General features: G+C 30.6%; 1 protein-coding gene across 2 annotated transcripts in view; it reads left to right on the top strand.

Moving 5' to 3' along the window:
- Nucleotides 1–23,399, top strand: part of ChAT (Choline acetyltransferase) — an 86,422-nt gene that overhangs the window by 54,160 nt on the left and 8,863 nt on the right. Inside the window, exons 3-10 of one of the 2 annotated variants that reach the window (XM_031993258.2) lie at nucleotides 9,312–9,484; nucleotides 11,232–11,412; nucleotides 12,416–12,590; nucleotides 15,662–15,891; nucleotides 17,120–17,331; nucleotides 17,789–17,911; nucleotides 18,867–19,053; nucleotides 22,211–22,411. In XM_031993258.2, the coding sequence (XP_031849118.1) occupies nucleotides 9,312–9,484; nucleotides 11,232–11,412; nucleotides 12,416–12,590; nucleotides 15,662–15,891; nucleotides 17,120–17,331; nucleotides 17,789–17,911; nucleotides 18,867–19,053; nucleotides 22,211–22,411 (1,482 nt within the window). Of the gene's footprint in view, nucleotides 1–9,311; nucleotides 9,485–11,231; nucleotides 11,413–12,415; nucleotides 12,591–15,661; nucleotides 15,892–17,119; nucleotides 17,332–17,788; nucleotides 17,912–18,866; nucleotides 19,075–22,210; nucleotides 22,412–23,399 lie in introns of both variants that reach the window. The other variant, XM_031993249.2, reaches the window with a different exon arrangement.

Genomic DNA, 23,399 nt, shown 5'->3' with positions numbered 1-23,399 from the left:
TCTCTCTCCCGTTCTCTCTACCCCATTCTTCCCTTCACTTTGTCAAAATTCTCTTCCATTATATAGAAATCCCGTGCTTATTTCTGTTAAGACTGCCTTATTGTAATACGTACAATATATTAATACTAAACGTACAGCGTACCGAACAAATGACCATTTTTAAAATTTGATTAAAGAATCTCCATTTTCTTTCGTTCATTTAATGTTATATCAATTTCTAAATTGTCTGATTAATCAGTTTCTCAATTTTGGCTTTTCTTTTTGTTTCTGCTTGTACTAAGAAAAATGTATTCTCTGATTTGTATGCCTTTATTTTGTGGACAACTATCTGGCTGATTACGGTAGGAATAGATGAATACGTATAAAGTGCCGGTACATTTAGTGTTAACACTAAAATTACCAGATGGGTCTAAGTGACTCATTCTTGATGTCCTCTTTTTGCAATTATTACAAAGCTAACAGATACTTCTCTGAGATATTATTAAAGAAATTGATTCAACAATATGGAAACTGAATTGTAAATCAATTAAACTTTCATTGGATACACTCTTGAAGTTTTTGTAGAGGAATTTCAAAAAGTCAATTTAACTGTTTGGTAGTTTTAGTGTTAATGCAGCAGAACGACATTTATTCGAATAATAATAATATTTATAATTGATATAATTTCTTCCATAATTGTGTTTAATGAAACTACTTTATCGTTAGTAGTTTATTAGGGAAAGAAAATAATTTGATGTTCATTCTCCGTCTACGTTTAGTCTGACGGTTAACGATTGACAACGGAAAAGTAATATTTAACTTATATTCAAAAACAGTAAATAAAATTTGGATTTGTTAAATTCAGTTTGAAATTTTTATATATTATAGGATAAGGCATAAGAACTTAAATACAGTATCAACCAATATTTATATTATCTGTATTTAATGTATATGATTAGATTTTATTTATATTATAAATGCTATAAGAAATATAATAGTGATGGAATCAAAATTAAATACTATTGAAAGGATACAAAAACAGTGAAAATACACCTGACAACTGATTAATTTTTTATTGATCTGTGAAATGTTCACAAATTTGCTCGTTTAGAATTAATTATCCGAAATATCGTTTATCCAAACGATTGGATAATATTGTCTCTCAATTAGTTAAGATAATTAGCATTCCACTGTACACCGTTAGTACAAATTCATTTGTGTCGAGAACTTTATGTCAGTGGTTTACAACCTTCCTTTATTTGCTTATAATTAAGTAACTCGTTTTTGCAAACAGTGTCTTTATATAACCCATATGTTTGTAACTAATGCAGTTATTACAAATTTACATGCTATAACTTCAAACATATGGTCCAATAATGAATCTGCAGAATAATAAAACAAATAAACAATGCATACATGGTTTACATTCAAAGCTCTAAATACACAATGAGCTAAAGGCAATGCTTAATCAACGTATAAGCAATCAACATTTACATTTCATTTACTAATACTCGAAATGATTGATATGTTTTGATATTTATAAGACAAAAATAAATATTTTTCTCGTTATAACATTCTTTTTAAGTTTAGAATCTCTACTGTATATTATTATAAAATTTTATTCAATAGAGCAACTGTTAAATGACTATTTAACATATAAATAATTTATTATTTAGCATCTTAATTAATTTTTACATAAAAAATAAGAAGCTTAATAGATACATCACTAGAAAGTCACGTTCCCAATTGAATAATTTTCATTTTAGTGTTACCTCTCTTGTAAAATTCTCTATTGCTATCTATTTTATACAATTTTCCTTGCAATAATTTAACGATACATCACGTGAACAAAGAACCAAATAATTTAACAATCGAATGTATATTAAAAGAAAGGAAAAATAGTTATTATTGCTTGACGAGAATTAATAGTAACCCATGAAATGTGTAATAAATTGTAAAATTCTTATAAATTAAAATCATAGATGAAACTATATGGAACTGTGTTTAATTTATTTCATGGCCCTTTGTCAGCGCAAACTCGGCGTTATCGACCACTCGTCGGAACGTAACCACTGATGTTTGTGTATCTCTACGCCCGTGGTTTCCAAAGCGCACCTTTGTATGTACATTTCAAGATGGTAAAAACGGTGCAGTAGAATGTATTATACTTATGTAATATTCTTTTTACATATTGTATTCAAAAGTGGGAAAATATATATTTACTAACAAAATCTCTAACAGAGAATGTTATTTCATACGCATAGAAAGTACTTGATATAAAAAAAATGTATTATTGAAAGCAGAATTATTACACGTTGGGTTGAAAAGTTTATAAATCTAAGGGATGTTTTTACAATATTATATGATATACTGCTAATATCTTTACAAAATGAGTTGATTATAATAAAAAACATTTCATTTATTTTTTATATTCATCAAAGAGAAATATATTACAGAAAACATATTTGCAAGATTTCTAAAGTTTCTTTAACAACACAACTGCCAGCAGTTACATTGACCTTCTGAAATTCCTCTATAGAAACTTCAAGAGTACATCTATTGAGACTTTAATTGATGTACAATTGAGCTGATGTATTGCTAAATCAATTTCTTTAATAATTTCTCAGGGAAACATCTATTGTCTTTTTAATATTTGCAAAATGGAGAAATCAGGAATAGGCCATTTCGATGTATTTGGTTTCCATTTGTGATATTTCACTTTTTCGCAAATAAGTGACAAATTTTGTACAATAATGAACTCTTGCTTAGCAATATTATTTTTGCACACTGCGCACTTATTACTCTGTTTATCACGAACATCCCGATGTTAATGTTTGTTTCGCAATAAAAAAACTACCTGTAAGTTTTTATCAATTCGTTAAATTTCGGTGTACAAAAACTTGGCACTCAACATTAAAACTACCGAGTAGTTGCATTGACTATTGGAAATTCCTCCTTTGAACTCCAAGAGTGCATGTACTGAAGCTTTAATTGATTTACAATTCAATTTGCGCATTGCTAAGTCAATTTCTTTAATCATTTCTCACAGAAACGTCTGCTGTCTATTTAATGATTTCAAAAGGAAGAAATCAGGAATGGGTCATTTTGATCCGATTGATAGTTTTAGCGTTAATGGGTTAATGGAGACGATTCTTAACGTGGAAAATATCGCAGAACCGAAAACATTACCAGTCTAATGTCGAAATTTAGGGAAACGAAAGGTCATATGTTATTCGTGCTGCGAGTAATCCACATTACGCGAATAAAGTTACCTGCGGCTGGTTCTCATTAAATTGCAGAAAATCCACACGAATCCTCGTGAAACATACCGCTTCGATTTCGTAATTTACCGCGCGCACAGTGAAGGCACGATAGATCGTGACGGGGACAGATTTACGTAATCCCTTTACACCATTGTCATCTGATTGTAGCACCGGTTAATTAGTACTAAATGAAAATCCGACTTCAAAGATCCTTTACTATTTTATCCGCAAACAATTACCACCGTTTCTGTTGATATTCATTTTTTGAAGCAATATTTGTAAGTTCTTAACCAGATAACTTCGTTTAACAAGTATACACGTCATTTTAAAATTCCAAATGGTACCAAATTTCCCAGCGATGAATAACTTTTTATTCATTTTCTCAGACAAACATGTAATTCTTTTTCGTTTCGCTTTAGTTTTTCATTAGAATATATTATAAATGCATCTGGCCTGCATTTGACGAGTATACACTTCATTATTTGATTTTATTGCGCGCACAATAAGAGATTTTTCAAACTAAATTCCACACTTAACGGGTTAACAGTAAATTTACGGAACGAGTCAATTTGACTCATATTGAATTTTATAAGCATTATTCGGTAAATATTTAACGGATAATAATTTTTCTAATAATACGTTCTGCTTTAACATTAGGTTTACAGAACGCGTCAATTTTACTCATATTGAATTTTATAAACATTTTTTGATAAATATTTATATAAATTTCCAAGATCTAAATGAACGAACATCAACTTTTCTAGTAACAGCAGGATAAATTCTACAACAAATGTCCGTAAACCTAATGTTAATATTTGAACAAATAATATTATTGGTACAAAGAGTAATAAAAGGGTAAGATTGCTTTGAAATTGTTTAGCGTATAACTCAGTACGTATGCATGTGTACGTATTGTGATTTTTGTGTCCTTTAATAGATCGTTTAATACTTTATTGCGCACTTTTATGTCGCATCATTGAAAACCATCAATAAAATGATGCGAGACCGTAGGTTCCTTCGTTTCAGAGGAAAATACGGTCATTAAAATTTATGAGCTGTAAATATTACTTTGATGTATATATTTCTGTAATATATTTTATGATTTACAAATAGACGTACGACCATTGGAGCATACAGAAATAAAATTAATTGGATTCCTTGTAAGAAAGTAGATTATACTTTTTAATACTAAACGTAGATGTATTTGTTTTAAGAACAAAAAAACATATTTTCATAGAAAATATTTTGTATAGCACAGGGACATTTAATTTTTTGTGAAATCCAGGAAAAACTAACTGTAATTAAAGTAAAAGTGGATTATCTGTAGAATGTAAAATAAATATACGATTGCATAAAACAATAACTTTCTTTTTATTTTAAATATCGAATTTTGCATTAAAACGTAGTAGCAGTATTTAAATGAGACCCAATTTGACAGTCTACAAACTAGTAATATCCTTTACAAATCATTTCAACAATCTAAAACTAATAAATAGTTTCTACTGAAAAAATGAATGTTGGACATTTTCTTTCATATTTAGGATACACCAGATAAAAGATTGGAACATCAGTAGTATTCATTTCATAATTGTTTAAAGATTTTCGAATAAAATGACTAACAAGAATATCAATAATAATGATTATTATACACAATTATATAATTATTATGCATACACAATACTTAATAATAATCGTTATTAACATTATTATCAATAACCATTAATAAAAGTATCGATAATAATTAAAATAGTTTACCACTGCAACGCTAATCAATCAATTTCCATTATTCAAAACTGAAAGGGCCAGTGCCCACAGATCCGTCCACCCAATGAGAAGCGAAAAATCCTTTGAAATCTGACGAAACGTGTCAGCGATCAATGTATTAGCCATTCGTTGCACAGAAAAGCGCGAAGACCACCAGTGAACTCATTTAGAAGCCCCGAAGGGAGGCACAAAAGAAACTGAGCTGTAATCACGCGGCCGTATTGAATAAGAAACCTCAGATCAGACGGTACGTGCGAAAGATCTTTATCGTCCTCTCGAATCCTTGCTATCCGACCGATCCACGCGTCCAGACGTGTCGCGGCGCATAACTACACGTTCGACTGCATCCCCGTGTTGAAAGCGTTGATGGTGCTCTTGTGACGCAACGATAGCTATATACGTAGCGAAGAGATTCGAAGCGCCTTAAGATTCGAGTTGCAATAAGGATCGAACATCGAATTGTATTAACACATCCTACCAGCAGTTACTGAACGGTTTATTGAAGATTACTGATCAATGACTACGGATTTCGTAATGAATCTTTTAATGGATATAGCGATTACAATCCTGAATCATGAAATTGTCTTGAGCAGTGTACAATATAGGGTAATCAGCTTTTTTGGAAGGATTATTGTTTAAGGAAAATTATTAATCTGATATTTGATACTGGACAGCCATCGACAGTATTATCTGTTGTTTAGTAGGTAAAGTGGCCAAATGATTTTTATGTTTTGCTATTGGATGAAATTTTATTGGAATGGTCTTTGTTTTATTATTGGATGAAATTGTATTAGAATGGTTTTTATGATTTGCAATTGGATGAAATTGTATTAGAATAATTTTTATGATCCGCTATTGAATTAAATTATATTCAAATGATTTTTAAGTGTTACAATTAGGTCGCATTATAATACAATGATTCAATGTTCGTAGTATTTCATAAATTCTTTTATGTAATATTTCCTGAGTATTTTAGGAGACTCAAGTGTCTCATATTTTTTGAATGGTTTAAACGTCTACAGTATTATGTCTTGAATATTTTATACACCATTTGCGACGTAGACTGCAAAACTTCGTGAATAATTGCTATATCTTGAAATATGTAAGCGTCTAGAACGACGTAAATGTTTTAAAATATCTGAAAATCTTGAAAGCATTGAAACGTTTAAAATGTATAAAATATTGGATTTATAAACAGCAATTTTAGAATATTTTCATTCAATAAGTGGAACATTTTCTAAATATTAAAATTCGAAAAAAATCAATAAAGCCTTGAAGAAATAAAGAATTTACTTAAATAGTGTTAATCCTAAGAACTTGAATAACATTGAAAAGTTCCAAATATGTCTGGAAAACGTGAATCTTTTGAAATTGACACAGATTAAAAGACTCTTGAATATTTTAGATAAAAACTGTTCAAAAACGAAACGAATATTATACATCTTCGATATAAAAAAAAACAATCATAAAAATCACAAAATAAAAACAATTTTATTAAAGAAAAAATTATTGTGAATTTATATCTTCTGAAAACTTAAAAATTGTATTAATTAATTTTATAAAATTAAATAGTAAAACAATTTGATAAAATCAAATGGTGAAAGCATTTTAGAAAATTGTATAAATTATTTAGACAGTTTCAACTGTAAAATATTTTTAAATATATTTGCGATAGAGTAATTACCAGTTATTTGGTAATCCTTGAACAGGAATATTGACCTCTTGTTGCTAAATATATACCACCGGATGCTACTTTCTCATCTGTTTAAATACTCACAATTCGGTTGGTCGCAATCACGTGAATCAAAGCACCGGCAGAGAAATATTGCTCAGCAAGTTCGTTTCGCGGAGTTGCGCGGACTGATTTGCGTTCTCGTTGCGTTCCGCGTACAAAGCGTGCAACGTTGCACACGATTTGCGCAATTTCATGTGAAGAAGAAACGACTGACGAAATAAGCGATTTAACGGACACGAATTTTCGTTGAGATCATCCGAGACCAATTTAAAATTAATGAAGATTAATTCTAAGGATATACTTACTGAATATTCGAAGACCATAAAAGAATTTTTTTCTTTTTATATGTAATATATTTTGATGTATAAAATACGTTACGATGGAGCTTGTAAATTATAAAAGAAATGAGTAATACACAAATTGTATATTTAAATACATTACAGTTTGCAGAATAATGCAGAATATAGGGTAATTTAAAATGTAATATTAACATATTCGTGATCGGTAAATTTTTCGCTTTTCTAATACTCATTGTCGGTGAAAATGAAGAAAATTTTAAGCTAATCCTAAGCTAAAAATGAGAAAAGTTGTTTCGAAATATGAGTCTTGTCACGATTTGTTGTTTGAAGTGAAAAACTTTCCGTTAAAGCAGTCGCAAATGGAAAATATCAGGAGAGTAAAATATTTTGAATTGACATTGTGGATTAGCACTAAACGCATCGTCATTGTATATACACACATTCTTACCGAAACCGGTCACATAGTTGGCTATATGAAGGTAAACAAACAAAACGATAAATTTTTCGAGTGAAAACAGAAACAAAAGTAAAGGCAAACATCGGAAAACTGATTAATCGGATAATATAGGAATTGATATTTATACAAAAATGATTTAAAAAACGAAATGAATATCATACATCCTCAATATAAAAAAAGCAATCATAAAAATCGTAAAATAAAAACAATTTTTTTGTTTTTGAGAAAATTATTGTCAATTTATATCTTGTGAAAACATTAAAATTCTATAAACTAATGTTGATAGAATTAAATAGTAAAAAGATTTTATAAAATCAAAGAATAAAAGCATTTTAGAAAATCAAATAATAAAAGTGAAGTGGGCGAAAGAAAATGCAGAATTTTTAATCGAATTTTGAAACGTACGTTCAGTTTTAAGAATAATTAAACGAAATTACGGAACACTGTTAGCATGTAAAACAATGTTTTCCTGTGTATACTATTAATAGCGATAAGTCGAAGTAGTACATTTTTAGAGAACAAAGACCTCTTGGATTGTGCAACTACCATTCGGAAATAAGAATCTATATAAAGAACAATTTCCTATTGTCCCGTACGCTATAGCCATCGCGGTGCAGAGTGTATATACGATTTTTTTTATCAACGGCACGACCAATGTCTAATAAAACATTCCATCGTTCTCATTTCAAATTTATCTCTTGGAAATCCGTGTAAGTGTAATGACGGCCATCACAGTTCCATAAATATCGGTGTCTATGGTCGTCTGCGAAGAAAAATCTAATGTATTATACCGATGTGGAAACGAGGTATTGAATAATTCCCTGCTCCCAAGAACTTTAACGTAGTAACCTAGAATCATTCTAAAAAAATTGTACAGTGAAAAGGGTAGCGATGAACATTCTTAATAATCCTCAGGAGAAAAAGATATTTGCACGGATGCGTCTCTGTGTGTGTCAACAGATTAACATTTTCTTTATTTCATGTGCGATTTATTTAAAAAATTGATAGTATGAAACTTAATAATTGGAAGTTTTTAAGAAAATGTATAACATTTTTTTTAATGAAATCATGATGGGATGAATTATATACCTAATTTTACTGTTGTGTCAGTTGATAACACAATAATGAATAAATGCTTTTCAAGATTAATTTGCATCTCTGGTTTATAATTCTATATCGTTTATAATTAGAAGAATTATATTATTTATTACGTATAACCGACAAGGGTATTATTTTTGTAATGCAATTGTTATAAATACAAATATTAATACCCTCAGGGCCAAATTATTTGTAACAATTTATTTAAATTATATCGTACCATTTGATAAGCCGTTGAAGCACGGTAATGAGAAATTTCGTATAATTATTCACGCATATGGCAGTTGTGACACTTTTACAAAAATTCAATAAGGATTACTGCGATGCCTCATTAAATACGGATTAAACAATGGCATGCTGTTCGAACACGACCCTTTCAATTTCGTTCACCTAGTTTGTGCACAATTAATTACGAAAATAACTGTATCTACAACAAAATGACAAGTTGTCAAAGTGAAATTTCTATGAAAATCGAAATTATTTGATCGTGGCACGATTTAATTTTATTAAAGAAATATATAGTTTACACGAAATCATTTTTTGTCACAGTAATATTAAGAGAACGTCGACATTAAGTTACGAAAAAATCTATTTTATAAATATTTATAAATATTTATATTTAAAAAATATTTATAGATAAATCAAAGTGTTTACAAGTTATCGTTTTATTGTCCATTCGCCTTTTATAATTGTTCTTATTTTCTGTCTGCTTACAGGCAACCCAATGGTGGCTCAATGACATGTACCTCTCTGTCCCATTGGCTTTACCTATCAATAGTAATCCAGGCCTGGTTGCAAGACCGAAACGATTTTCCAATCAAAAGGAAGCAGCAGTGTTCCTTGCCAGATTCCTAACAGAGCTGCTTAATTATCAAGAGCTGCTGGATGCGTAAGTATATTGAATAACGAATGTATTTTTTTCTAAATTTTTCCAATATCTTTACAAATATTCCTCTATTTTTTTACAAAGAGAAAAAAGTAGATTTGCTATTTAACATCTTCACTGAATTCTTACGTAATCCACTAAATATTTCTTAAAAATAAAATTTAACAAACATTGCAATTTGAAATTGAAATGACATGATCTGATTAATCATCTAACAACAAATTGCCTCTGTTGCACAGCGTGGAAAAAAAAATTACAATCGATTTTTCAAAATTCTTTTACATACACGTATCACATCGGAAAATTACTGTACTATTCTAATTCATTACTCTAGTTAAACAAAATCTATTCAACCCTATCCAATCACAAGAAAACAAATAAATCGATACATTGAAAGAAATAAATAAAAAATCGAAATCACCGATAAAGGTAACATCATTTATTAAAAGCATAACTCAGAAAGATTTATCTATTCGTACTTATACAGTCAACCCCTAAAACGCGTTCATTTACTTTCACATTCCTTACGCACTTTATAATTATAACAACACGTATATAAATCTTATACAAATTTACCAAATATCCAGGCGTATGAATTGCAAAGAAAAATTGGTAATAAAAAATAAATTGCTCAAGCGGAATTCCAAACTTCCCGCCAGCAATTGATTGTAAAAAAAAAGCAAGGCGGATTTAGCAAGACGCCCCGACGAATTTGCGTTAATTCCCGAAAAGAAAGAAAGAAAGAAAAAAAGAAAGGAAGCATTCCTTCCTGGTTCCTTCCTGAACCGGGCGCGGAATAAAGGCTTTCATCCTTTCAATGCAGGAGCATCCTTTACGTTTCTCTCGCAACGAGTCTCTTTATGCCCGCGTCCTGGGGATCTTAGATCCCGGATTTCCTCGCAGACGTGCTCCCTTCGCTAAATTGATTTCGGTGCGGCTTCTTTTTGTCCGCCCGACAAATCAGCTCCGAATGACAGAGCTTTTCGGGGAAAGCTCGGGTTAGATGCAGTCGACTTCGCTCCTTCGAACCGACACTTCGCTGTCGACGATTAGATTAGTCAGCTTCTTCCGTAGCATAAATGGAATTGAACTTTTTTTGGCAGATTTTGATGCTCACGTGTTATACGGTCTACCTTTGTTTTTAACCCCCTACCTTATGAACTATTTCTTAACTATGATTCATACAACTACTGTATCATTAATAATTTATTAGGCAAACGAAAAATTTCTGATACTTATCCTATGCCTACGTCTACCCCAAATAGTAACCATTGCAAATAGAAAATTAATATTTAATTTAGATTTTTGAAAATTAAATAATACTCAGGTTTTACAAATCCAGTTTAAAATTTTCGTCACGAGTTTGACACGATATTGTAGGGTCATAATAATGAAGTATTGATAATAATAGTAATAATAACAAAATATTAATAATGTGTTGTAGTATTAAATAAATACTAAACCAGACGTAATCCAAAGTCCCTATAATACGTAAATATATACCTAGTTTTTTATTATTCGAAATTTATTACAGAAATTGTAAACAATTTTATTTAAATACTATTAAAATTGATTGATAATATGAAGTCATTTGAATAAGGATAGAAGGACTTTTTATAAGGATTAATAAGGATTTTCAATCTAAAAAGCTTGCAACAATCGTTTTGTAAATTATAATGTTCCGTAAATAAGAAATAAATATAATATTTAAATAACTTGATTATGCATAATGGAAACGATTTATTTTTAGAAATGGTCTAGAACCCGATAAGGTAAAGTCGAAAAATGGGAAGGGTATGCAACCTCTATGTATGGCACAACATTACCAAATGTTCCGCATTTATCGACGACCTGGGATCAACGGTGACGAACAAGTTATACTTGACAGGGCTACATCGGGTGATCACATAATCATTGCACATCACAACCAGGTATTACCGTAAAGCATCAATTATTAAAAACATCAAGATTTTTCTCAAATGCATTCCTATTTTTGAAGCTAATATATCGAAGTACAGGTAATTTAATTTTTTCTTTTGAAATAAATATGAAAATGTCAGTTAAATATAATATTCCATGTTTCCGAAGCAATTTAGTGTATTAGAACAGAATTTAATTAATAATTTGAAAGATTTACCAATTTTTTTTATCCCTTTTATGATCAGAAGAATGTTAATATACATTCTGAAATATTACAAAGAAAACGAGCATTTTCAGACCACAAAATGGCGAGAATTGTTTAAAACATAAGTAAAGTAGATGCTGAATACAATAATATATTATTTGAGATATTGATAATGGAAGAAATTAGTGATATGAACTGTATTAAGACACTTGAAATCAATTAACCCGAAAGAAAAATAGCGGCAAATCTGTTTAACCCTTTGCTATTTGAAGATTAATAATTCGTTAATAATTTACTAGAAAAAGAAAAAAAATTCTATATCCGTTTTGTATCTATGTTTCTTGTAAAGCATACCAATTAATAACAAAGAAGAAGAATATTTAATTAGAAATCAAAAGAATTGAATGATATTTATATTTGTTAAACTATATTTAAAATCTTGCGTTGGAAAACTACGAGTTTCACACGATATTCTAAAATAAGGAGCTAATGTTTCAGTACACTTGGACTTTTAACCCCTTGAACCGAAGATTTTAAAAGGAATTTAACAAATATAAATATTACTCAATTGTTGTGGATATAAATTGAATATCATTCTTCTGTTATCCATTGTTATGGTTTAGAGCTAATATAGACATAGAATACGACTAGAATTTTTCTCTCTTTTCAATAAATTATTAATAATAAAGTGGGTGTATCGATTATAATTTAGAAAGAAATCGTAAAGTAAAGAGTTAACGCTTTCTCCATTACAAAGTATATTCCTTTTTTTACGGTTATATGTGTAAGAAACAATATACGTTTGGTAGTTTTATAGTGTGCCAGTCAGAGCACCGGACAGAGCTCGTATAACAGAAGCGGAACTAGTCCAGCAGATTCTAAGCATCATGGAAACCAAAGCTGATCCCAGGACTCCACCTGTCGGTATACTTACGACCGCAAAGAGACCAGCTTGGGCAAAAGCCAGGGAAGAATTACTAAAACGTGAGTAGCTCAGCATATTTGCAACTGACATTACAATTATTATTTCAGAAGTTCTGTTCCAATTCTAGCTGTACTTTCCTGAATTTTTAACAAACCTAGTTTCCAATGAAAATTTCACTCCTTTATGACATTCGTAGAACAGAAACATTCAGATAACAGCATTTTATTTATTACTTTATATAAAACATTTATACATGTAAAAATTATAAATTTCGTAAAATCGGATAGCATAAAAATGAGTTTTCTGTTTAATCCAGTTTATGTAAGTTCTTGCATTTATATCGTATTTTAAAGCACAAAACGAAATGAAGAGGAAACTTACAATTAATGAAAGATTGGTGAAACTTGTATTATGCCGTGCACGAGTTGCCAAAGTTTTATTTTAATAGATTTCATCTGATATATTTTATTCTTAGAAATCTACAATTTCATTCGTACAAAAATCAGTGCTTGCCAACATTCGAGTTAACTTAAATCAATAAAAAATTGCACCGCAAACTTCATTCTAAATAAATGTTGTAATCAAATCTCGCTTAATTGGTATTATAGACAGTCATCGATTTATTACCGTACTCCGTGGAAGAGACAATGGGAGTTACACATTTACCAGACAACTATAGTAATCTCGTTGCAACTTTTCTTGTACCCCTAGCCACGGCTCTCTCCGCCGCGGAGCGCTGTCATAATTAACCGCCTGTTCTATGTTCACCAGTATTCGCAATATTCCCATTAGCTCCCTAACCCGACCTTACTCAACGAGACCCTATAACCTTGGTCTACAAATCGAATAAACTATCGTATAACGAGCTAACGATCATGAAGGAAGTTTACCCTCATTTATCCAGCAAACCAATAATTATTAGGTTATAGAGTAAGTAACTTTCTTGTACCAAAATTCATTTAGGTATGCGGCAATTTTTCAAGGACCATTACTCGAGTAAATTCGAGCAACTATTTTATTTTATGAAAAATAGAGTATAGGAAAATATTATTGATATTTAACAAAAAATAAAATATACTTGTAAAAATAAATATACCTATGTAAGGAGAATAGTTAAATAGGTCTCTGTATAGGATTCAGTACCTCGCTAAAAAAAATTGAAAATATTTCACAATCTTAATGAGATCGTGTCATCTCGCCTGGAATTACTCTATAAGAAAACAATACATGTGAAATATTTGGATGACGAGGTGAGAAAACTGGAATAATAGAAACAAACACAATGTTTATTAAAGCTAAGTACCACGTGAACATGTAGTACTGGTTTCAATTTAACCAGTTAACTGCGTTTTTTCAACTATCAGTTCTTCATTTTTTCAGACAAACATGTAATTTTTCTTTGGTTTACTCTGGTTTTTCATTGAAATATACCCTAGGTGCATTCGTGCTGCGTTTGGCTAGTGCACACTTCATTTTTTGATTTTATTGTGTGCAAAACGAGAGATTTTTCAAACTAAATTCCACAGTTAACGGGTTAAATGAACCGATACAGCCTTTTGCTTCAATGGCCAACTCACGACTCTCTTCGAAATTCGTCTTGCAACAGGCACCACGGTAAAATCATTCTCTCCTCATTTTCTTTGCACTCGTACTCTTGACAAAGCATTTGAACGCACTCCTTCAAGTCCTTTCGAACAGAACTTTAAACGCTGGGCTTGCGTTTACAGAAAAGGTGTCCAACCTTTTAGCTTTCCTAGGCCTGATTGGAAGAAGACGGGTTGTTATGGACCGCACATAAATTAGTAGCATGTTCAATTTGTATTTATAGTATCGTTAATACATCTCATAAACTTTGTAAGCTTATAAATTTTTCTTGGGCTGCGTGTTGGACAAGCCTGGTTTACAGTTTTTTATTTTATAGCCCTTTCCCTGTTCCTTCGCACGCATTAATCGTCACATTCATACTTCCTAAGCCACAAACCTAAAATATACCAAATAAATATCGGATTCTGCAATAGAAATGAATATTTAAGAACAACTTTTGAACTTTTCACTCGTGACGACAGAAGAAGGTGTCTTTGGTTTGAAATTTTTAGTTTCATGATTCATGTATGCATATGCAACATTTTCATCCCTCACCTAAGGCCAGACCTGCGTTTATACAATGGTGCGCCGCACACGAGTCTAAAGTTCACTCGAAAGGGTCGATTTAATGAGGAGACGTGCACCAAAGGAACCGTCGAACCGTTGAGCTGCGCATGCGAATACTCGCGCGAGCATTGTAAACGAATCAAGCTCTTAATTTTCCTGGGCTCCTATGTCTTAAGTATGTCAATAAGACTCCATATTTAACCCCTTCTCCTGTAATATCGTGTCAGACTCGTGATGAAAATTTTCAGTCGTATTCGACAAATCTAAATGTTATTTATTTATTTTTAGTATAAATGAAATGTTACTTGTCTATAGTAATCTTTAAGCTTTAGAATAGACGTAGAAACAGAATAAGCATAAAATTCTTTTCTTTTCCTACTAAATTATCAACGATAAAATAGTTTTATTATGCACAAATGGAAATGAAATCATAGGACAAGGTGTTAAGAACAAATCAAAACATGCATATCTTTCTTTTCCTCGTGTCTTTTCGAGTAATTTTAAACGACGAAAAAGTAAAATATAATGCTTGAAAAATGGCACCATTTCACATGACAAATTTATAAACTAAACTACAATATAATATTTTTATGGGTAGATATCTTAATTCCAATAAAACTCAGCAAAACAATTCTCACAGAACGAAATTTTCTTTCAAGATTTATTCGCGATGTAATATTTATTCACCTGAATTTTCAAGTTAACCACTTTCAAGTTATTTAGTTTCAAATTAAAGTTTCAAGCTATGTAGCTTCAAATTTGTATACAAAAGGTAATCAACTTCCACGAAATAGTAATACAAATGGCATGAAATATTGAGCTACCTAAACTATCATACAAAACCCTTTACCTCTTTTGAACCTATAATATTACCGGAAAGTGGTGAAAAATTTTAGACTATATTATTATGTACTTAATATACTCTTAATAAGAATCAACGTTAATAATAATAAGAAATAAGAGAGCGAGATACTTGCAGATGAACGAAATCGGCACAATTTGGAATTACTGGAATGCTGTCTGTGTGTGGTCTGCATCGATGACGATGTCCTGCCTGCCACATTCAACAACTCTTTGAAGAAAGAGGATCGGTGGATAGGGGATAGAGATTTTGCGAACGTTCTTCATCACGCTCTGCACGGTGGAGGTTCCAGACATTTGGGCGCGAATCGCTGGTTCGATAAAACTTTTCACGCTATACTCGGCAAGGTAGGTATACACAAGAGATCCCTGTTTTATGTGTTTGCGAATACACGTAAGGGTAGAAGACCACTCGATGACTAGGCTGTGAATAACGAAACTGATTGATCAGTTTTCATCTTTTCTCACCAAGTTTTCTGCTAGTTTTATATTCTAACTCCTGATATTTTCAATATAATTATCAGAAGAACACTATAATAAGTATTTCTATTATACGTGTTAACCCTTAAACCTTAGACCACGGAACATGTAAAACAGTGCCTAGGTTAAAAATAAATTTTAATTTAAATTCTAATAAATAACAATACATAATCTTTAATTTTTAGTAAATCATATGGTGGTTCATGAAATTAATATACAAGATCCTCTAATATGAATATATTTAACTGCCAGATTATGTAAATTTAATTGTATATTTCATTTTTAAATAATAGATTTTAATTACCAACAAAAATTAAATTAAGTTCATTAAAAAAAGTATATATATACGCACTATACTATACATTACTCGAAAAAGATCAAGGATCACTGAAAATTGAATTTAAATATTTTGCAGTAGTATAATTTTGTATTGAAAAATTGATATAATAACATACTAAATTGATATAAAAGTAGAAAAGTCTGGTGATAAAAAGATGGATACATTAATATACATTTTCTTTGGAAAATTTTCATATTCTTGTAGACGTTGAAAATATTGGATACAACTTCAAAATATACTATTTTCATTGTTCAAAGATATCAGTTATTTAAGAAAAAATAGAATTAAAAAATAAAGAACAGATGTTAAAAACTTAAAATGCGTCATTAGTGTATTAAGAAAATAGTAAATTGTATTTTTTAATATACCTAACACAAGTGAGCATTTATCAAATCTTGTTTAATACTTTTTGAGTGAACGTTATCAAACTGAAGTCTGTAATCCATCTTTAACCCCTTGACCTACAATATCGTGTCATGCTCGTGACAAAAATTTTAAACTAAATTTGACAAATCCAAGTGTTATTTATTTTGTTTAAATATAAATGAAATATTACTTTTCCACTGTCACTTGTTAGCCTTTCGAGTAAACCTAGATATAAAATAAGTATAAAAATTTGTTCTCTTCCTAACAAATTATTAACGATAAAGTAGTTGTATCGATCATAGTTAAGAAATAAATCATAGGGCAAGGGGTTAAGAAAAAAATCTATATGATTTTTGCTTAATTCATACAATTCTCATCAATTTATTGAAGGATGGATTCTGGGGATTGACTTACGAACACTCAGCTGGCGAGGCGCCAGCGATTTTCAAGGCGTTCGAAGAATTGACAGAGAAAGTCGACGCAATGCCTCCACCGGATGAAAATACAGTGCCGTCTCATTTACCTGCGCCTGAAAAACTCGAATGGCACTTGTCTGAACAAAGTCTTAATTATATCAGAGAAGCAATGACGTCTTTCGACTAGTAAGTAGTATCGATTAACAATTACAAATGAATATACGAACGAAGAACGTGTGAATTAAGTCGAATAAAAGATTTACCAACCTTGTTATAAGGAAATATGTTATTTAACTGTGTTATTATTAACTTGTTATCGAAGAAGTATGTTATAACGTAATTGTAACTGTAATCTGCACTATAGTGTAGTGTGGTTGATCAATAATTGATAATGATGTTTTAAAAGTATATAACAGAGCTGCTTCATTAATTGTTCCATAATTTTCTGTTATTAATATTTTGCAAATATTAAAAGTGTAGCTTACAAAATAAAAATTGAAAATTTCAAAGACTAAAAATTCTCATTTTCCAAAACTAAACTTTTTATCTTGAATTGTAAAATACTTCATAATTTCAAAGAAATATTTCAATGATTAATAGGAATTCTTGTTAATATTTGTTTTCTTTTCTTACAATTATATAGCTTGGTGGAAGACTTGGATCTTTGCATTTTGTGGTTTGAAGACTACTCGAAGGAGTTTATAAAATCGTGCAAAATCAGTCCGGACGTTTATTTACAATTATCACTGCAACTTACGTATTTCAAGTAAGCATTTTGAATAAACATTATTTATTATTGTAATAGAAAAGAGAAGTAATCTTAAGAAGTGAAAAGAAAGAATATAAAATTCATAATATTTCGCAACATTACTACTTTTAGTAATTTATTACTAGCTATTATTTTCCTAAAACAAAAACAAATAAGTTACATAAAATAAATAATTAATAACAATATTAAAAGCTATCTTTATCCATATATCTAAATTATATAGTAAATTAGTTTATGTCCTAATAGTTCTATCTCATTCATTATTTTATTGATTATATTTTGATTCTACCAACAATAAATATTTTAATACATTCTTCCACATCTTTTCTTGTAAAGGATTTCAATTAATTAGATACCCTGTATATACGTGGGATCTACGACGTAATCTCCATTATGTTAATATTGACCATACCAACACTTTTCCCACAGTAACTAGTCAAATAACTGGCTACAAAATAAAGATAAACAAATTAGATAAATTTTTCTTAGTGGAAACAGAAACAAAAGGGAAGATGAATATTGAAAAACCAATTAATCGGACAGTATAGGAATTGATAGAAAACTCACTGAACAAAAGAAAACACAGATTTTAAAATCCGGTCATTGACCGATTCCCAATACGGTTAATGTTAAAACCCTTTGCGCTCCTATATCGAGTGTAAGTCGACATCAGTTTTATTTATACGTGAGCTTTTTGGTCAAGATATTTTTAAAATACGATATATTATTATGCTGTTTTCATTATTATTAATAAAAAGAATTGTTTACACTGCTTTCTGCAAACGAACTAGTTTTCAAAAGTGTACTTCAAATAAGACATTCCTAATAATACAGAGTTATCGAGGAAAAAACTGCAAAAGAAACTGGGAGTGCGAAGTGTTAATAATTGCTATTAATCGTTAATCGTTATCTGTTATTAATCATCATTATTTTATTGTTTAACTTTATTCAGATTACACGGGGTCTTGGTCGCCACATATGAAAGCGCAGGCATCAGGAGATTTGCTCTAGGAAGGGTGGACTGCATAAGGGCAGCCAGTCCAGAGGCATTGGCATGGGCGAAGGCAATGTGCCAAGGGGATCCAGAGAGTCAAGCAGCGAACGAGCAGAACAACATCCCTGACAAAGGCACCAAAAGAGTTCAGTTCACCATTTACAGTGTAACTGCAACTTGGCTGTATTTTGTAGAAATCGTCTGTTTAGTTAGTGTTCGAGTAGCCGATACATACGAACAACCAGCGAAAATATACAGAAACGACACATATCACTGGAACGACAATAACGATACAATTAAATTACTTTAGTGGAATATTACGAGTTAGAAGTATGCAAAATTCCGATATTATATTACATGACACTTACAAAAGGTTGAATTGTTTATTATAAATTTGAAATTTTGAAATTAACTGTGATATTAGTGGTTAAAAAAATTTCAATTTAAATTGGTTGACAAAACAATGCACTATAATATAAAACATGGAAAATAACGAAGTCATTTTTAAACTACGTTAAAGTGATTAAATAGAGAAATGATTGTTCAAAAGGTGAGATAAAGTAAAAACAAATTAAAGTAAACAAATATTATCTATTGAATGTTAATGAAATGAATAAAATGGCTGAACTTATGAAAACTAAGAAAAAGATAGGAAAGAAAAACAGTTCAGAAAAATCAGCAAAAAGGTAAAACAAAAATTGTTGACAGGACGTTTACATTTTCATATATATCTATTATTTTATTCGCTTTATCATTTCGTACAAATATATACGCATATGATACAATATATACTTTTAATACAAAAGGATCTTTATATAAAAATATGATGATAATATATTGTAATGTATTAAGGAAGTTTACTGGGATCATGAAGCTGAAATAGAAAACAATTGAATCCTGGAAAAGCATACCCGAGTAAAATTGAATAAGAACTTAACAATAAATTTCATAATTATCACAGAAAAAAACAAAAGTCAATTGAGAACAAACAATTAAACTCAGAAAATAATTTTAACCGAAAATTTTGAAAGCTGTCTTCTGGCAATTTCGATAAAAATAGTGTTAACCCTTTACTCGAGAAGCAGCTCTCAGTCACCACTCTATTTGATACAGTAAAATTCTAAAGTCGTATATAACATTAAACTCCGCATAATTGTTTCTTAATTTACGTGCAATTTCTCTTTCAGTAAGTTTCAAAAAATATTCTCTATATTTCATGAGAAAATGTTGAATATTTCTAATAAAAAGAACTTCCGAGTGCAAAGGATTAAGAACAAACGTGAAAATGTTATCATTCGGAAATCCCTGGACAGGGTCAGGTCTGGACAAGAGGAACGCGCGTCGTGAGAAGGAAATGAAATGATAAACGAAAGGAAAACTCTCGAAAAAAAGGCAATCAATTACGGCAGGTCGTGTTCGTTCTCCCTTGTTCGAGTGTTTGCGCGATACTCGAGTGGCCTCGGGCAACCTTCGTGGGGCTTTCCGTTTGCTTTCTTTCCGCAGTCCACCCTCGTTTGGAAAGTACCGCAACGAGCTTCGGCTGTTGTTTCTCGTTTATCACGATGTTATTTCAGACGGTCCGTTCTCCACAATTACGCCGATGTTCATCGAAAATGCACGATAATGAAATCGACTCCCTTCGTGCATGTTGTTCTCTACCCCTAACCAATGTACACGTCGTAACCATGGTAGCGATTATTCTACCATCGCCGAATAAAAATCAGAGAGTACATTTCAATGAATTAAAATTAAATTATTAACCCCTTGCACTCCAGAGGCGCCTCTCAGTCGCCAATCGACTTGATACAGCAAAATTGTCAAGTTTAATGTTAACTAGGAAACTTTGTATAATACATGAATGAGTGAAATATTAAAAAGGATAGTTTTGTTCGTTAATGTATGTGCGATTTCTTGTCAATTTCAAACAATGTAGTCTGCATCTGATTAGAAAATGTTGAATATTTCCAGTGAAAAACTTCTGGAGTGCAAAGGGTTAACACTTTTCGGACGAGAATTTTTTACACTTTTGTATATATTCGGTATTATTTTCGATAAACATTTTGTCAGTGTCAAAAATCAAAGATTAATCCTCAGTACTTCAGAAATAAGTTTTATTTGGTTTAGTTTTATTTTCCCCAAAATGAAATAATACGTAAAAATATTTTGGATTTTCTTTTTTATAGGAAGACCGAGTTATACTTCCAAGTTTTAAATACTGGAAAGAACTACATATTAATATCTCGTTATTTGAATAACTACATTATTCGTTTGCAGCTTTGGAATTTAAATATCGAAGCTCGAATTCTCCATTGTGACGGCATTCCACTGCAAAAGATTAACACCACAAAAAATGAGGGGTTTACGTATATCGCAATTATTCATATCCTAAAATAGTTGTGTATCTACAATGATTTCAAAAATCAATAGCTTCACTTCAATACTATAATGGATATACGAAGAAACTGAAAAAAATCTCTTGTTACATTCTTAAATTTTGAAAACAGAAATGTCGTAATTCATTCGTACGCAAATATATCTCGAAGTTGTTGGTTATATAAATGTAACGAATGAAAAAGTATTTATATTGTATTAAACAATAATTTCTCTCTACTGTCTGTCGTTATTCGATTCTTCAAAACCAGTCAGAAGTTTACTTTATAATGTTATCGTAAGAAGTTTCCAAAAAATGTCCAAATGGAAAATTTAAAAATGACGAAATATACGTGTCGGACATCTGACAAGGAAAAGGCCAGACATAAAAATTCGTTTTTCAATGAAACTTTGTACACGTCATAGTAAACATATCTTGAATCGCCATGCTTGGAATTCTTTTTTTCTTCGTTTTTCTTTGTTTTCTTTCGAATTATAATCTCTAAATAACTTGTATTTTATTATTGTAATATTATTCATCGTCTTATTACAGTAACATACAAACCTAAAACTCAGTTTTCTCGAAAACGGAGGACCACTGTTAAAAAAACCATGAGTATTTTTCATTTCTAAGATATATACTGTAACGTGCATAGGGTTTTATTCAAACACAGATTTTTATGCCTGGTCTTCTCTTTATAAGAAACCCTCAGGTTTTGTCATGAAATAGATTTGTGTGTATACAATTCGATGAAAAGGGTAATTTGGTGTTTTCAGTTTGGATTTCAAGAGTTCGATTTGCGTAACAGAATGACTCCGATCGATGTAAAATGTTTTTGCACGTTCATTATTATTACTGAATTCATGACCATTGTACACCGACATTTGATTTGAATCACAATTAAAACGATTCCGCTTCGTTCGTTTTCCAGCAAGAGAGAATGAAGGAGTTATTCGATCTGGCGGTGCAGAGGCAAACTAAGGAAATGAATGACAACATAAATGGACTAGGAATTGACAACCATTTAATGGGGCTGCATTACGCGGCGAAAGAAGCTGGAGAACCAGTCCCTGACATCTTTACGGATGAGGCTTATAAAATCATCAATCATTTCGCACTCTCAACGTCGCAGGTCGGTAATTATGATCAGTAATAAATCGGTGTTTGAACGTTTCATGCGGTGCTGAGCATTATCTTGATAAGCTTTCATTCAAATGTCCCATCCAATCTCTCTTAACCCCTTGCCCTATGATTTCTTTCTGAACTGTGATTGGTTTAACTATTTTGTCACTGAAAATTCTAAGCATATTCTATTTCAACGTTTGCTCTAAACTGTAATCATTAATATTACATAGTTTGAATATTTATGTTGGTTAAATTCTACTTGAAATCTTCACCACGAGTCTGTCACAATATTACAGAACAGCGGGTTAAATAATAATCATTTATCCTCTTTCCGTATTATTTATTTTTGCTGCTAAACTCGTGTAACATCGTATTATCAATATTTTGCAACAAACTCAAAGGAATTTTCTATTCTACTGTTAATCCAAATTTACTTTGAAGATAATAAATTAGTAATAGCAAAATAGTGTTCTACTTTGATCCATCTGCAACAAACAATATTTTTGTTTATTATATTAATACATTGATTTTGATTAAATTAATCCAGAAATCTTCATCATGAGTATTACATATAACTTTATACTGGTTGATTTAGCAATATTTATATTGATTTATCATTTGTTACTGTAAGTACTTGTATTCTAATTAGTATGTTTACTTTGTTTGGGATTTTACAAGCTTCCTAATTTATTTAATGATAAATATATATCTTTAACTAACTATTACTGTTTAGAATAATCTAATTTGCACATAAACGATTTAAAATTAATTTATTGTTACTTGTTAACTTAATTTCGAATAGAAGATGAATTAATTTCATCTTCACCAAAATGAAATATGGTATAAAGATATTTTGGATTTCCTTTTATATGTGAAATAATCATCGTTTAAATGACACCATTTGTTAACGGACACACAGCATAGTAATGAATTGTCATAAATGCAATCTCTTCTTCTTCAAGTCAAATAAAAAACTTTCTTTTCTAAATTCTTGG

This window comes from Nomia melanderi, chromosome 1 (assembly GCF_051020985.1).
Source record: "Nomia melanderi isolate GNS246 chromosome 1, iyNomMela1, whole genome shotgun sequence".
In the NCBI taxonomy this organism is placed as follows: Eukaryota; Metazoa; Arthropoda; class Insecta; order Hymenoptera; family Halictidae; genus Nomia; species Nomia melanderi.
Note: the sequence above shows the minus strand (reverse complement) of the source record. Positions and strands in the feature narration are given on the sequence as shown.